Source organism: Anneissia japonica, unplaced genomic scaffold, assembly GCF_011630105.1.
Source record: "Anneissia japonica isolate Jap-2015-1 unplaced genomic scaffold, ASM1163010v1 scaffold287722_len911783_cov160, whole genome shotgun sequence".
Taxonomy (NCBI): domain Eukaryota; kingdom Metazoa; phylum Echinodermata; class Crinoidea; order Comatulida; family Comatulidae; genus Anneissia; species Anneissia japonica.
The window spans coordinates 778302-794571 of record NW_022711579.1 but is presented as its reverse complement, the minus strand read 5'-3'; the positions used below and the strand labels follow the sequence as shown (position 1 = coordinate 794571).

Here is a 16270-nt window from a genome sequence, read left to right as displayed (position 1 = left end):
GCCCAATATCAGCGGAGCTACTACAAAAAAACTTCGGGCGGTTCACCACATTTCTGCTAAAACCGTAGGTTTTACACGGGCAAATTTGAAAAACCACGGTTACAAAATTGAAAAGTCCGACGAGATTTGGCAAACTTATGGATTAAAATTAAGATTACTCAAACTGTTATTAAATTTGGAATAGGATAAAAGAACAATGGCGAAAATCGGACAAGTAGAAGTAAAGTTATGAAGAGAAATGTGCGAAAAAATAGCGAAAACAGCTGAAAATCGAACGTTTCGAATTAAATGAATTCGCGACGATCAAACTTATCCTAATGTAAAACTTTAAAGTTACAGAAAGTGTCAACAAAACAATTGCCTTTGACTACAGAAGCACGGAGATCCAATAAGGGATGATTTTTTCGCTGGTGAAAGTTAATGTCACTTAATTGAATAACTTTCGGTATGTGTTTGTGTCTGGAATGACCCTCTCTCCGTTGTCATAAAATAAGATAGGCCAATACAGTAGCAACTACTGCAATATCGATGTCTCTAGAATGGAACGGTTGATATTTTATGCATTGGTTGTAATTACTTCAAGCATGCATTGCATGCAGGACGATTTCGAGTCTGCTTTTCTTGGCTGCTACGAAGATCCGGAACTAATACAAAATCTCTTCCAGTGACAAGGATACATTCTTGCTGTGGAGTAATAGTATTCAAGAAGGTATCCGACCAGTTTGTCGAAATCCAGTTGTTCACTAAAATCATGAAATGGCTATCAGTTAAAATTAGAAATAAATTGAAATGAAATTAAGGATAAGCATCGTATAATTCTAAGATACTCCCTCCGCAAACCCTATCAGGATTGTTGTGCCAGGTCCCTGACCACCAAAGCTCCAGTCGGCCCCTGAGTCAGACCCCGTGTCGACAAATTTCTGGAGCCACAATTGGCATGTGTGTATAATTGTAGATTATTATTAATTTGTTTATTTCCTTCATTATTTTTTTTTTCATAAATTTATGTACTTATCATAGGTATGCTAATAAAATGTTTTAACTGCAAGGCCTATTGACTTTTACTTGCTGATAGCCAATTTATTTACAGGTTAAAACAAAAAGAATCATTTAACTACAATAAGCCGCTTTTCTTATACGAATACATAGTAAGAGAGTGTTCCAACATGAATGTTATGCTGTGGTTAATGTTTTACCGCTTTTATTTTATTTTCGACAAAGTGGGTTTCAGCGCAAACTGGGTCTCAACAAACTGGGATTCGTAGTTTTTGATTCAGCAAACTGGCATTCAGCAAACTGTGTCTTGGCTAAGTGAACTCCAAAAACTGGCAGTCGGCAACCCGGGGTTCTACAATCTGGCCTAGAACCGCCAAGAAGAAGTCAACACAAAAGTCTTCCTGTATGCAAAGCATGCTTTAACGAATAACAACCAATTCATAGCAATCATTCGTTCCCTTTCTCGAGACATCGATATTACAGACGATAACAACCCGGCTTTCCTTCGTAAAGGAATACTTAGCCTCTGTAATCATAAACTGAGTTTGTTGAAACTTTCAGAAGATTTGGAGTTTTAAATGTTCTGTCACAAATGTTGTCTGAAGAACAAGAATATGTCTCACTGATGCTTGGAGTTAGAAGTTTTCCAGAGACAAGATCACTGACGTATCATTGCTGCCACCATGTTAGCAGAATCTCGAGCTTCAGATACTTAACAAACTTATTCGTTAAATAATGAAAATAAGCAGAGGTAAATGACTGTCAATAAAAATAGTTGAGGGAACAGATGAAATGAACGAAGTCCAAGAATTGTTCATAACTATAAGACTTTTAGATTGCAGTGATAAAAGCGATACATGAAGATTATTGCTCAACATAGGGCTACACTGTTAAACACTAAAGGAAAAATATATAGTAAATTAATTGATGCCTTGCCTTCTTCATGCATGAAAATTATGGTAGTTGTCTGGAATACCTTGTATTATGCTGTCCGCAGTTCTTGCTGCTTCTTGCGCGTTCCATAGTTTTCTTGGAATTTCTGTTTTCGTTGTAGTTTACGCGCTCCTCTGGCACTGCGCAGAGAGACACATACTATTCTTGGCAGTCAAGTTCGGTTCATGTTGTTTTATGGTAAGATTCACATATTTGAATAGTTATTTTTATGCATACCTAAGCCAGTTCAATTAATTAATAATTGTGATCACAGACATATAAGCCTTGTTCCATATAACATAGTGTATTTCCTTAGAAATTAGATATTTACTTTCCCCTAGTTCGGCAATGGAGTGCTAGCAAGACATAGGGCCTACGCTGTATCATTTCACATATAATGAATCATGGAAACCAGTTACTTTTATTGAAATAATGATCACAATATTGTATCATAAAACTTGTAGTTTATATTCAAGATGGATCCCAGGAATATAGAAATTAACGTAAAGTGGTTTTGGGATCATAGATTGATTGATAGTTGAATAAATAGTTTATTATTTTGATTCTACTGATAAATAATGGTAAGACCGCATGTTCGCGGCATGTAGATGTTCCAGGGACCCTACGTTCGTCGGATTGTCGTTGCTATGGCAACGGGGTTCGTCTTGAATATTATGTGTTGAGGGTCGCCATCATTTGGCTAACATGAATATGATCCCTGATGTATCCTTAGAATAACATGTTTAGTTTTTAGTTGTTATCTTTGACTTTATATTAGAACGTCTTATGTATTTATTCATACTCTAGGTGAAGATAATGCTGAATTCACTAAACTATAGTACAGTAGTTATCGTGGCTCACAGCTTTGTAAGTCTTATCATATCTCACAAGTTCAATCGTTAATGTTATAGTACAATTATAATAATCCAGCACTATATGACGTTTTCATGTCTTGTATGGTAATTCACATACGAATGTAATTATGCTCTATTATGATAGTTATGCAAATGATTAATGACATGATGATACAGTATGTAATTTTATTGTTATTTACAGTTGCCACGCAAACAAATGCGAGTGATCAAACAGGGTTTGTGAACAAGCAATAAAAGGGTTATACTAGAGGAGCAATTTTGAGTTAGTCATTTGCGTCCTCTAAAGTAAAAAGCTGTATACGAGATCTACTACGGAAGATGTCGAGCACAACTAGTAAACTGAGTCAACTTGAACTGACAGCGGCACAAGCTCGTGCTGATGCAGCGATGGAAGCTGCACGGACAGCTTTTGCAAAGAAAAAGGCAGAAGCAAAAATAGAGGCGTTAAAAGCGCAATTGGAATTGGAACGCCTACAGCGAGAGGAATCCCTGGCAGCAGCCGAGGCTAGGGCATCAGTGCTTGACGACGAGATTAAAAGTCATAGTGGAACTGAGTTACGTAGCCTGCCAGCAGAAGGGCCTGCGAAGAGAGTGTCTGAGTACGTAATGGCATTGCCTAACAGCAATAATATAATACCAACACCAATGCCAGCATTGGATGTCACACCAGAATGTTCAGTAGCTGATTGCGGAGGAATTAATCCCTCACCAATGGAGTATGTCAAAAAGCAGATTAATCCATCATCCAATGAAACTTGCATAGAATTAAGTGAGATCGTGAAAAATATGAAGAAGCCAAAACATGAAGTTAAACGATTTTCTGGAAACCCCATCGATTTTCCTAAATTTATCAGGCAATTCAAAAGTAGAATAGTATCAAACACTGATACTAGTGAAGAGAGGATGACATATTTGGAGGAACTAACTACGGGGGAGGCCAACAAGGTTGTTTGTGGTTTCAGTCATCTTCCCAGTGAAAAAGCCTATCAAGCGGCTATGGATCAACTTTCAGACAGATATGGTGACAACGAAGTCATCGCAAGCACTTACATAAAGAAAGCATTAGAATGGCCTACTATTAGGCCAGGAGAACCAAAGGCTCTAGATGAATATGCCTTATTCCTAGTAGAATGCATGAATGCGGCAGAGCATGTAATTGCAAGCAAAATTTTGGAGTATCCCGAACACTTGAAGAGGTTAATGTTCAAACTACCAGTCTACCTACATGACAGATGGCGGAATATAGCATTGAACCTAAAGGAAAACAAGAAGCCTGTCCTATTCAGGGACTTTGTAAAATTTGTGCAAAAGGAAGCTAAGAAGGTCAATGACCCAATTTTTGGAGCTGTAGGAAGGACAGCCACAGGAATGGAAACTCCGAGAATGGAAGTGAAGCTTAAACGTACGACGGTCACCGTAAGGCAAACTACTGTAGAAAGCGGTGTCAATGGAGAAGTTGTCTTCATGTGCCCCATCCATCAAGGATCGCATCCGTTTATAAAATGCAGAACATTCTTATCAAAGTCCGATGCTGAAAGAAAGCAGTTTATAAAGAAGCACAAGGTGTGTTTCAGATGTCTGGCATCTACGACTCATTTCGCAAGGGAGTGTAAAGCCGAGATCAAGTGTGAAGTTTGCAGTAGCCCCCGACACCTAGGAGTGATGCATATCCATAACCGTGAACAACAGACAACTCAAATCCAGCACAAGCAAATACCACTGCTACTACAAAACCTGTGACCAGCAACTGTATGGAAATATGCAGAGATGGAGTAGGACGTTCATGTGCGAAAATATGTTTGGCCACTGTGTACATGGCAAAGAATCCTAACAAGAGAGCCAGAGCAACAAATCATTAGCAGATACCAGAATCTTTGATATGTTGGGAGTTTCTGGAGAATTGTCAAACTACACCATGAAGACATGTAATGGGGAAAGAGAAACCAAGGGAAGAAATCTGAGTGGTCTTATTGTGGAATCTCTTGATGGGGCGACCAAGATAGAAGCACCAAGCTTGCTAGAATGTGCGGAAATCCCAGGAAATATGTCGGAGATTGCTACACCAGAGGTAGCGATGGCCTTTCCTCACTTGAAGTCGATAGCAGGACAGATCCCACCTTTGAATAAGAGTAGTAATGTGCTGCTGTTGTTAGGACGTGATGTCCCGCAAGTACATAAGGTTAGAGAGACACGCAATGGGCCCAACAATGCACCAGGGGCTCAGAGGCTGGATCTGGGATGGGTAGTTGTTGGAGAAGTTTGTCTTAATGGAGTTCATAGGCCAAAAACTATCTCTACACTTCGCACACAGGTACTCATAACTGGTAGGCCCACAACTTTACAACCGTGTCCGAATACATTTCAAATCCATACATTATTTGATGACAAAGATGATTTCCTCAGTCTATCAGTTGAAGAAAGAAAGTTTCTTGAAATCATGGAAAAGGAAGGCGGACTTCGGGATGGCAAGTGGACAGCACCGCTGCCTTTCAAGAAGCCAAGAGAACGTCTCCCAAATAATAGAGAGCAAGCATGGTCGCGAGCTCAAATACTCAGGAAAAGCATGGACAGAAATCCTCTTAAAACACAACACATGCTTGATTTCATGGATGGAGTTATCAATAAAGGGCATGCAGAAGTTGCTCCTCCATTGAAGAATGATGAAGAATGCTGGTTTTTACCGTTGTTTGGTGTGTACGACCCAAAAAAGAAAGACAAGATAAGGGGAGTCTTTGATTCTTCCGCCACATTTTGTGGTTTGTCACTAAACAAGGTGCTTCTTAAAGGACCTGACTTCAACAATGACTTAGTTGGTGTGCTAATGCGCTTTAGGAAACAAGCTGTTGCAGTATCTGCGGATGTAGAATCCATGTTTTATTGCTTTGAAGTCGCAGAAAAGCATAGGAACTTTTTGCGTTTTTTCTGGTATGCAGATAATGACTACGATAAGCCGCTAATAGAGTACAGAATGAGGAAGCATGTTTTCGGAAACAGCCCATCCCCAGCCGTCGCATGCTTTGGACTAAGGGACGTGGTAAAGGATTCTGAACCAGATGTTAGAGAGTTTGTCAACAGGCATTTTTACGTTGATGATGACCTTGTTTCATGTAAGGACTCAGAGTCTGCAATATCATTACTGAAACGAACTAAGCAGGTGCTGATGCAGCAAGCACAGATTAACCTTCACAAGATTGCCTCTAATTCACAAATGGTGTTGGATGCATTTGCACCAGTGGAAATTGTCCAGGGTGTTAGAGATTTCAACGTTTGTGAGGAAGATGTACCTTTGCAAAGGACACTGGGTGTGCAGTGGCGTTTAAGAGACGACATGTTTACCTTTAACATAGATTTAGGCGAGGAGCCATATACAAAACTAGGTATGTTGTCCACTATCAATGGAGTGTTTGATCCTTTGGGATTTGTGGCTCCCGTGATGATTCAAGCAAGGGTACTATTTCGCAAAATGATCACCTCATCTACAGACTGGGATGAAGAGTTGGCGGGTTGTTACCTTCAAGAATGGAAATCTTGGAAAAATGATTTAAAAGAACTACAAAACGTTTCAGTACCACGTGCGTACCCACTTACCTTTGGTGAAATGGTTGGACTTCATGTGTTTTGCGACGCATCGGAAGTAGCAGTTGCCGCCGTAGCCTACTTGGTCAGTAAAGAGGGTGAACAGAGACACACAGGTCTTGTCTTTGGTAAGTCGAGGTTAGCACCGAAAGCGGGACACAATCCCTAGACTGGAGCTGTGTGCAGCCGTATTGGCTATAGAGATAGCAAAAGTATTCTGTGCTGAAGTCAATATACCTTCTCAGGAGGTGACCTATCATTCGGACAGCAAGGTAGTCTTAGGATACCTAAACAACACAACTAGGCGTTTTCATACATACGTAGCAAACAGGGTGTTTAAAATCTTGCAATTTTCTGATACCCATCAATGGAAGTACGTTCATACAAGCAAGAACCCTGCGGACCATGGGACACGCCAGGTAGCTGCACGAAACATGAAAGATTGTCCATGGCTTAAAGGTCCTCATTGTTCAGTATTCAACGTAGATGTCCCAGAATGGTTTCCCTTAGTAAGTCCTCAACAGGATAAAGAACTCAGACAAGAGGACAAAGTGATTGTTATGAAGACAAATGCACATGAATTTTGCCTTTTGGAAAGAGCCAACAAGTTTTCATCTTGGGAAAGCTTGATTAGGCCCATTACTCTACTTATACATGTGGCTTGTTCATTCCACTACAAAAATAACGATGATCATTGCAAAGGGTGGCACCATTGCCGTCTGAATGATATAGCTCTAAAACAGAGAGCAGAGAAGTCGATAATCAAACAGGCACAAGAAAAATTCTATCAATGAGAACTGAGAAGCCTGAAAAGCAGCAAACCGCTACCCAACGACTCATCAATACTATCACTGGCTCCCATGCTTAATGAAGATGGGTTAATCTGTGTTAGTGGGCGACTCAGGAAGGCGACTCTTCCAATTATCATGAAGCACCCTATTGTCGTACAGGGTAAGTGTCACATTGCAACTTTACTAGTAAAACACTTCCACCATAATATATATCACCAGGGCAGACAGTTTACTGAAGGAGCAGTGAGAGAAGCTGGGTATTGGGTAGTTGGGTGTAAAAAGTTGGTATCTTCTATCATCCATCATTGCGTAACCTTCAGAAAGTTAAGAGGAAAGCTCAGTATCCAGCGTATGGCTGATTTACCCAGTGATAGGATTACATGTGTCCCACCTTTCACCAATGTAGGGGTCGATTGTTTCGGGCCGTGGGAAGTGACAGCCAGAAGAAAGAGAGGAGGAGTAGCTTTAAATAAACGGTGGGCAGTGATGTTTTCGTGCCTTACCTCAAGAGCCATCCACATTGAAGTAATTGAGACGATGAGTAGTTCTTCATTTATAAATGCGATGAAGAGACTAATAGCCATCAGAGGAGCAGTTAAAGTATTTAGATCTGATCAGGGGTCTAATTTCATTGGTGCAATTGGAGATGATACAGTCCAAACGTATTTGCTTAAGAACAATGCCAAGTGGCATTTAAATCCTCCACATGCCTCTCACATGGGAGGATCATGGGAGAGGATGATCGGAGTAACAAGAAGAATTCTAGATGGCATATTAATTAAACATAAGTATCAAGCCTTGACACATGAAACACTGGTCACTTTCATGGCCGAAGTCGTAGCAATAGTTAATGCAAGACCATTGGTACCATTGACTACAGATGCTGAGGAGATAGGCTATCTAAGTCCAGCACTGTTACTTACCCAAAAGCATGGTAGCATCGAAACCGTAATTACAGATAATTTCCCTAATATGTACCAAGCACAATGGAAGGCAGTGCAAATATTGGCGGATCGTTTTTGGAAACAATGGAGAGTACACTATCTGCAGACGCTGCAACAGAGGCAGATATGGAAAAGAAAATGTCGAGATTTCCTGGTAGGCGACGTGGTTCTACTGCAAGAAAAGAATGCACAAAAAAATCAATGGCCACTGGGTGTTATTACTAACACCTTTCCAAGTGACGACGGCAGCGTCCGGAAAGTTGAAGTGCGATTGTCTTCGACTGGCAACGTTTTTGGCGGCCATTTTAAAAAGCGCCCTCAATTGCCTCTCGAATCTTCACATTAATAACTTTTGCTAGTTATACTTTACTCCTATCGTTACATATTCAAAATTTGGTCAAACCTACCACTTCTGTGCCTATTTTACCCATATTTATGTAGTTTATTTGATTTTGACGGCCATTTTGAAAAAAGCGCCCTCACGCGAAAGTTCTCAGGTTACACCCCTTTTACCTCACATATTCTGATTCCAAATAAAAAACTGGTCTAGAAAAACCATATGAGAATTTCTACCTCTCCAAAGTGGCACCTATCTCAATTATAGCCTGGTCTTAAGTGTTGGCGCTGGTGATCAGCGCAGTAGCAAGCAACCCCACCAGGCACCCATTTATACTACTGGGTGGAGAGAAGCAATGCAGATAAAGTGTCTTGCTCAAGGACACAAGCGAAATGCACAATGTATGTTTATATCCAGCTAGCTAGTATCTTTGTTTTTTGGGGGGTTTTTTTGTGATTTACTACGAAGATTGGAGTATCAATTTACAATTCATTCACATTCAAAAACATCAGTATTTGGAGCTGTCAGGAATAAACAGTATACAAACATCAAAATACAATTGAAAACATAAAAAACAAATAATAATAAATAATAATAATACATTAAAATGATTATTTAAAAAAAAGTGGGATTAACTGTTCCCTGGATAAACAGAACAATTAACAAGTCACATAAAAACATTTGAAAAAACAAGGTGAATTGGTGTCCCATATTCTATTTCTATTTTTCGGCCGGGGCAATCGTTCAATGTTAAAGTACCAACACGTAACATGTGGCTAACCACCCTATTCACGCCCCCTAGATCCGCCACTATTATCTATCATTATTCGTATTAGCATCGAGCGAAGCCCAGACAGTGGAGGTTCCTCAGTCCACTGTTGAACCAGGGAACAGTTTTCACTGTTCCCTGGTTGAACATACGGTATAGGCCTACCCTTCTTCTAAACCCTTCCACATCTTTCTGTCTGATGTTTATCATCACGTAGTTTTGTGTTCCGGATAGTAAATTTAGGCTAATGTATTAAAATTCAGAATCAACTGAGTCAATTCAATCACCAGTTTTACTTTTGCATTGATTTAAATAAAAGGCACATACAAGGGCTGAAAACTAGGTCCTATTGCGATAACGGACAGAGCAGCTGATATCAGGCTGAGCATGGGCATACACAGATTTAAAAGTAGCGCATGTGCAAAATGTGATCTAGGCCTATAAGAAGAGTTATGAATAATTTATTAAATTTTACCAAACTTACCTACGAAAAAGAAATTGCAGGCCGCAGCTCTGAGATGGTGCTGACAACGGTCTGCCTAGCCTGGGTTTCAGGCCCTAATTTTGGGTTACTCAGTTGTTATTGCACTTAGCGCGAGCCATACCTGATTTGATTGGTGTCCCACACTCGATTTTTTTTTTCGAGTTCCTGTCTGTAAATTAACTTTCTCGTTGGTGGCGCTGTCCAGAATGAGAAAAATAATTAAAAATATGAGACTTCTGGCAAGTCTACAGTTAGACTTGCCACAAGTCTAATTTATGGATTTTCGTAGTACATTAGCGCATTTCGGAAAGCGCCACCAGCGTCAGTTTATGTTGAGAAACTTTTTTGATGAGAATTAGAAAAATCCCAGAAAAAGTATACTATGGAACGCCATGCAAATAAGTAATATGGAACGCCATTTGTGCCAAAATCGATTTATTCTTAAGCATTTCAACTGATTAAGACAAAGATTAGGGACTGGAACCCAGTCTAGTCTACAGTCTGCCGTCTTTGAAATTATTCTGTCGCTCATTGCTCATTGAGGTCCTCGAGGCTGAGTGCAGTGTCTCTGGCAATGGTGTCGGGGAATGTCATGAGGGCATTCCTGCCTCTGCGAGAGTGAATCGTGTACACGTACATCAATAATCCGAATTAATTAATTCTTCTTAATTTAATTCTTAATTAATTTAATTAATTTAGTTAATTCCTCTGCAATTTCGGCAGTGTAATTGAGATCGATATTTTAAATATATTCGGCTGTGCGTTTATTTGTTTTACCTTTTTTACAAAAAAAAAAGTTTCTTCTCTTTCCTAAAGTATAGTAACTGACATTATCAAACGATCTATGGTACTCATTTTTAACCTTTTTAAAAAGTTTCTGTTTCCTGAGAAAAGTCGGGTAAGAAAATATCAATTCATAGGAATATTAGCTGACATGAATCTGATTCTAGAAATATGCGAGGACGTGCAGACTTGCATAACATAACGGTACCGAAAGTCTATTAATTTTTAATCCAGGGTATAAAGAAGATTAAGTGTCAAGGCAAGTGTACCTGTTTGCATTCGAAAATTCTTGAAGTGCCTGGAAGTCTGCATAAACTGATAAACTGATTTGGTGTTATTGTAGCAAACCTGTTTAATATAAGCCTAATCATAAATATATTATATTGCTTCCAGTTTGAACCTAATTTGAGCACCATTAGCTACCGGTGTCGTGCTACACAGGATATTATTAAGATACAATTTTGATTATTATGAACTATTACTCTCATAAGGTCATGCAAAAAATAAGGTATATCATGGTAATGACCATTGTATTGTATTCAAATCGTCGGTAATTTTAAGGAGACATTAAAGCATGTGAAAGTAAATGTTCTTATCAAACAAAGAGCAGTAATCGGCTGTGGACTCATACCAGCAAAGTATTGATCTACGTTTCATTATGCAATCCGCAGATTGGTATGCCAAATTTGTATTCTTATTTTTAGCAGTTGTTGTTTCTCCATCTCAAAGTGAGTTTTGTTTTTACTTCGATTGAATGAAGCATTTAATTGTCTACAATCATCTATAATTAGTTTTATAGAGCCTATTCATCAGCTTGTTCATTAATTTGGGTAACGGGACGACAACACCATGTTAACTGCCTAAAAGTGGTGGCAAGAAACGGAAAATAGAAAAATGGTATTACAAAGGAAACGTTATAGAAATTGTTAATTCATTTAAATACCTAGGTGTTTTATTCAGTGCTAATGGTCTTTGGAAAAATGCTAAGGACAAAAATTGTATACAAGCAAAAAAAAGCTTTCTTTTCAATGAAATCCATAATCAATCGAAATTTTAATCATCTACCTGCCAACGAATGTAATCACATTCGACTCAAAAATACTTCCGATTCTCGGGTATGGATCAGAAATTTGGGGCTTAATTAAAATGATTGAACGTGTCCATAGAAAGTGTTCTAGATACGTTTTAAGTGTAGGGAATAACGCGCCCAACATATCGATTCTATCAGAAATGGGACGGTTTTCCATATCTATTACATGTCTACTTAATATAATTCGATTTTGGATATACATTATCCACACTGATCAGAGCAGCTACTTAGTGAAATGTTATGATTTACAGATTAGAAAAATAGAACGAAATGAGAATTGTTGGGCTATGCAAGTTAAAAATTTACTTTTTTCTATGGGCTTTGGTTATGTGTGGATTGCACAAAATGTAGATGATCAGAGAAGTTTCATTAATGACTTTAAGTTACGTATTAAGGACATTGAACGGCAAAATTTTCTTGAGAATATAAAATCATTTTCAAGACTTAAATATTATTGTGTATTCAAAAGTGACATTTATTTAGAAAGTTTCCATCTTTATATTAAGAATTTAAAAATGAAAACAATTATGACAAAGTTGAGATTAGGTGTTCTTGACCTTGAGGTTGAAAGAGGAAGATGGGCCAAAAAAAAAAAAAACGAACGAGTATGTAAACTATGTAATTATGATTTGGTTGAAAATGAGTTCCATTTTATTTTACAATATCCCTTTTATCAATTTAAATTTTTCTTGCATAAACTGGACCTCCCAAATGTTGTTATTACTTTACGTTCACTTATTGTAGTTGACCATTTAAAAGGTCAAGATTACTTTTTAATTAATTATATGTTAGTTGTTGCCTCATTCACAATTTTTAGATAGATGTGTATAAGAGACAGAGGTAGAATTCTATTAATAAACTGTAAAGTGGGCGAAACCCCCCAAAAAAAAAAAAAAAAAAAAAAAATATCCCTTTTATGAAAAATTAAGAAAAAAATATTTACCACCATATTATGTTAACTTTCCTTCAATAGAAAAAATTTACTTTATTAATGTCCTCAAAAAATCAAAATATATATTATAACCTTGTCAAGTTCACTTATCTTGCATACAAAAATAGAAACCATTATTTTGATAGCATACTTACACATAGAAGCTGATTATTTTATGATTTTCGTTTATGCCAATGGCCTATATGCTTAATAAATATCCTAGGTATTATCTTACCTAGGAACGAACGAACTGGCTATGTATTGTTTATAATATCCAGAGGTGACGGAACTAGGGGGTGCTGTGTTATGGAGAGTAATGTGTGACCGGAAATGGTCTGCAGTCAATTGGTTGTTACCATGCGCCAGTGATGTTGGAGTATATAGTACAGCAATATGAAACTATTATATAGGCCTAATGAATGAATAAAGTTCGGAGTTTGTCGGGTTGTGAAATGATTATTTCACATTTTGAGTGCTCCCTAAATTCATAAGTGTAAGCTAAATTACGGTGATTAATTTAATTAGCGAAGAGATGGAGACAATTATTTCGAATCCCTCTTTCCAAGAGGGGATGCAAATGCTTTGTGAAAATGAGTACCCCGCGGTACTCATTTTCACAAAGAAATACACACAACTGGTTAGCTAACAATTATGTCAATGTTACATGAACACCTGGGAAGGAAGGTGCAATCACGTTGTTACCTAGCAAACGTCTGTACTGTATGGGGGGAGGGGCTCCTGATGTACTGTGTAGCGGGGGACGATGAGGCATAAGACTAGGCGTAGTCCTAACTAAGACAGTGGAATTATATGTAATAGAAAGTGCACTTTCGGAAGAAATAAATTAAAATAAGAAAAAAAATAACTAAGAATAATTCATTTGCAGAGGTACCTTATAATTTATTTAAGTATTATACAATGCTAACAATGCGGCTCTTGTAGCCCTGGCTTGGGCAAGGCATGCATGTGCAAAGCAGTGGTGTTTGTTTATCTATGAAAAAAGCACGCCGGGAAAGTTTGCCTTACCAGGAAAAGGTGACGTGTCTAGCTTAGTGGGTGTGGGTGTGTGTGTGTGTGTGTGTCACGTTTTGGTGTTTCCGTGAGGTTTGTATGTGTACGACATATCTCAAGAACGGCTGCATAGGCATAACTGAAAATTACAGGGAGTGTTGGTATAACCCAATGAAGAAATGATTAAAGCTTGGTTTCCTGTCGACAATTAAAGTCAAAATTTCTAACGATTCATACGTTTTTTACGATTCTTACGACTCTACGCAAAGTTGAAATAATGCCGACGTCAACGACGTTTGCGTTGATCGTGTTAGGCCCCAGATAAACAAGCAATTTTCAGCTGCTTACGAAAGTTAAACTTACGACGTTGAACTCAATCCAGAGTTCAAAACGAGCGCTTGCGACTGTTACGTTGAGTTGAATATTTCTTGCGATAAAAATGACGTAATTTTTAGTTTTTATGATTGGCTGCTTTCTGTCCTCTACTAATCCTGTACTTGGTACCCAGGATTTTCGCTCGAATAGACCAGGCTATCTTTTTATGAGCGGATACTGAAAATGTTAGCAAAAGGTCTAGCATTAATACCATGGATTGCAAAGAAGTTACATTAATACAATGCAAGTATGCCTATTTGAAGTTCGTAAATATGTATTTTGTTTCACAAATAATGCTTCGAAGATTTCCCTGAACATTCGTGTTTCTTATACAGTACCACCAAATTTTAATTCTGGGAAACTGCAATAATAGGCCACGGCCTCGAAGTGCTTGTCACCCATTTACTTTGAGAAGAAGATTTAGGACAAAAAAATATTGCTATGCGGGAAATTGGATTGGTGGTAAACTTCAGCCCTAAAGCTTGGTTCCCCGGCCAATAGGACGCAACGCAACGACGCAAACTCAACATATCGACGCAAAGTGACGCAACGCGATGGTTTTGCGGCTTCCAAGCGGGAACCGACGACGCAAACTTGGCAACGCAACGCAGCATCGACGCTACTCAACTTTTGCGTTGTTTGAGGATCGTCTTTGCGTTGTTTGCGAAAAGTTGAATTACTTTTCAAAACGTAAGCGCCGCAACGCAAGGAAAAAAGCTAATTTGCACATGCTCTAACTGATGGATATATAGTTAGTGCTTCGGGTTTACATTTCGGCGATGCGTTATAATCTGTCATCTTACACCGTCGCCATCGCCCTAGCCATCACCACTTAAATAATAATAATAGGCTAATACTTATTATTGGCTGCTGTTATCAATGATGTTGCTGCTACTTATTACTATTATTGTTTTCATAGCCTATCATATCACAGCCCAGCTGGTCTCGATAGAGCCGCTGTGACGATGCTTTTCTACTGCATGGCATATGCCTATCTATATAAGACTGTAAACATTAATATTTATATGCAATCTTGCCCAAACGTTTTTTAGGGGTGACGCCCAGAGTGGGGCGGGAATAGGGCCCCGTTGAGGAGATATACCGCCCCTCCCGTTGGGGAGAAAAAACCACAAATCGTCGGGGAGAAAAACAATGTATCGGTCACACGCTAGAGACATTGGACCCATCCCCGCTGCCCCCGTCGTGCAAATCCTGGCGCCACCCCTGAAACCGTATTACATTGATTTAAATATTTTTCTGAGACTAGCACTAATTTTATCTTTTTATTTTGGTTGTTTAAATGTACAATATTTAATCATGTTATGGAAAATATTATACCTACTTGTTATACAGATCTGCATAAACAAAATTCAAATCCTAGATTTACAAACATGAAAATGTCATACAATTTGTAAATATTTAATTTGATATGCCAAATTAATAAACTAAAACATTACCCAGTAAAATGAGGCCTGGCGCAGTATTTAGATAATGTTTATATTAATAATTAAGTAAGTGTAAACTGTATATATATATTACTCGGGCCTAGGCCTAATCTATATATAATTGTTGATTTATAATGATTTTTTTATTTTTTCCTCAGGGGAGGCCTATAATTACAGTTAAGCTAAAAAGAAAAATCAATTAAATTTAAAGCACTATTTGTACAGGGCTAACCCAGCCAGGCCTGCGAAAAGTAATACCCTCTGAACACAACCCAGTCCCTACAATACATTGGTTACCCTACGACAAATGATAATTTCATAACGGTTTTTGAAAGCTTCCCGCGAAAATCATTGCGTTTACGAGGTAGCGGCAAGTGGGAACCGTATCCATTTTGTTACGTTGCGTCACATAAGAAGTGCAAGTTCAACTTTCCATAAAGAGGGGGATACAAAATTGCTGGAAGAGCATTTCCTTACGTTGCGTTGCGTACGTTGCGTTGCGGCAGGTTTTCTGCAAGTTTGAAAATCGACGTAGGCCTATCGCATGAAAATTTAATATGTCGGTTTCCTGACCAACACTGTTTTGCGACGATTTAACCTTACGTTACGTCGATTTCACAACGCACAAATCGCAATGTGTTTCCTGCCAAATCGCATTTTGTTACGATAAAACGACGTAGTCGTAAGTAAATATGCCTTCTCACGTCGACAGGAAACCAGGCTTCAGTTGTGGTGACGGTCCTGAGTAGGGTGTTGATGTGAGGGCCATTTAAAGGGATTTTACAGCAAACGTCCTAGATAAGAAACTAATCAACTGATATGAATGAAACTTTCGTGAAAACTTAACCAAATTACAAGGAAGAAATTATGGAGTGTAGGTGACGATACAAATTCGGGTGTGCATTTGAGGGCCAAAAGGTCCCAGACCTG

The 16270-nt window shown here is 38.5% G+C and overlaps 4 protein-coding genes across 4 annotated transcripts in view; all 4 read left to right on the top strand.

The window, feature by feature from the left end:
* The first annotated feature begins 3122 nt into the window (after positions 1-3122).
* On the top strand, positions 3123-4544 carry LOC117107554. Its single transcript, XM_033249256.1, has one exon. The coding sequence runs from the start codon at positions 3123-3125 to the stop codon at positions 4542-4544; it is 1422 nt and encodes a 473-aa protein (XP_033105147.1).
* Positions 4545-4683: 139 nt separating this feature from the next.
* LOC117107553 lies at positions 4684-6549 on the top strand. The gene has a single exon (XM_033249255.1). It carries the CDS (start codon positions 4684-4686, stop codon positions 6547-6549), a length of 1866 nt encoding a protein of 621 aa, XP_033105146.1.
* A 691-nt stretch (positions 6550-7240) lies between these two features.
* Positions 7241-10953, top strand: LOC117107552. The gene is made up of 2 exons (XM_033249254.1): positions 7241-8119; positions 10882-10953. Exons 1-2 carry the CDS (start codon positions 7241-7243, stop codon positions 10951-10953), a joined length of 951 nt encoding a protein of 316 aa, XP_033105145.1.
* Positions 10954-11084: 131 nt separating this feature from the next.
* The window catches only part of LOC117107534, a 25625-nt gene continuing 20439 nt past the window's right edge, over positions 11085-16270 (top strand). Inside the window, exon 1 of the mRNA XM_033249235.1 lies at positions 11085-11216. Within this exon, the coding sequence (XP_033105126.1) occupies positions 11147-11216 (70 nt within the window). The 5' untranslated portion in view covers positions 11085-11146. The remainder of the gene's footprint in view (positions 11217-16270) is intronic.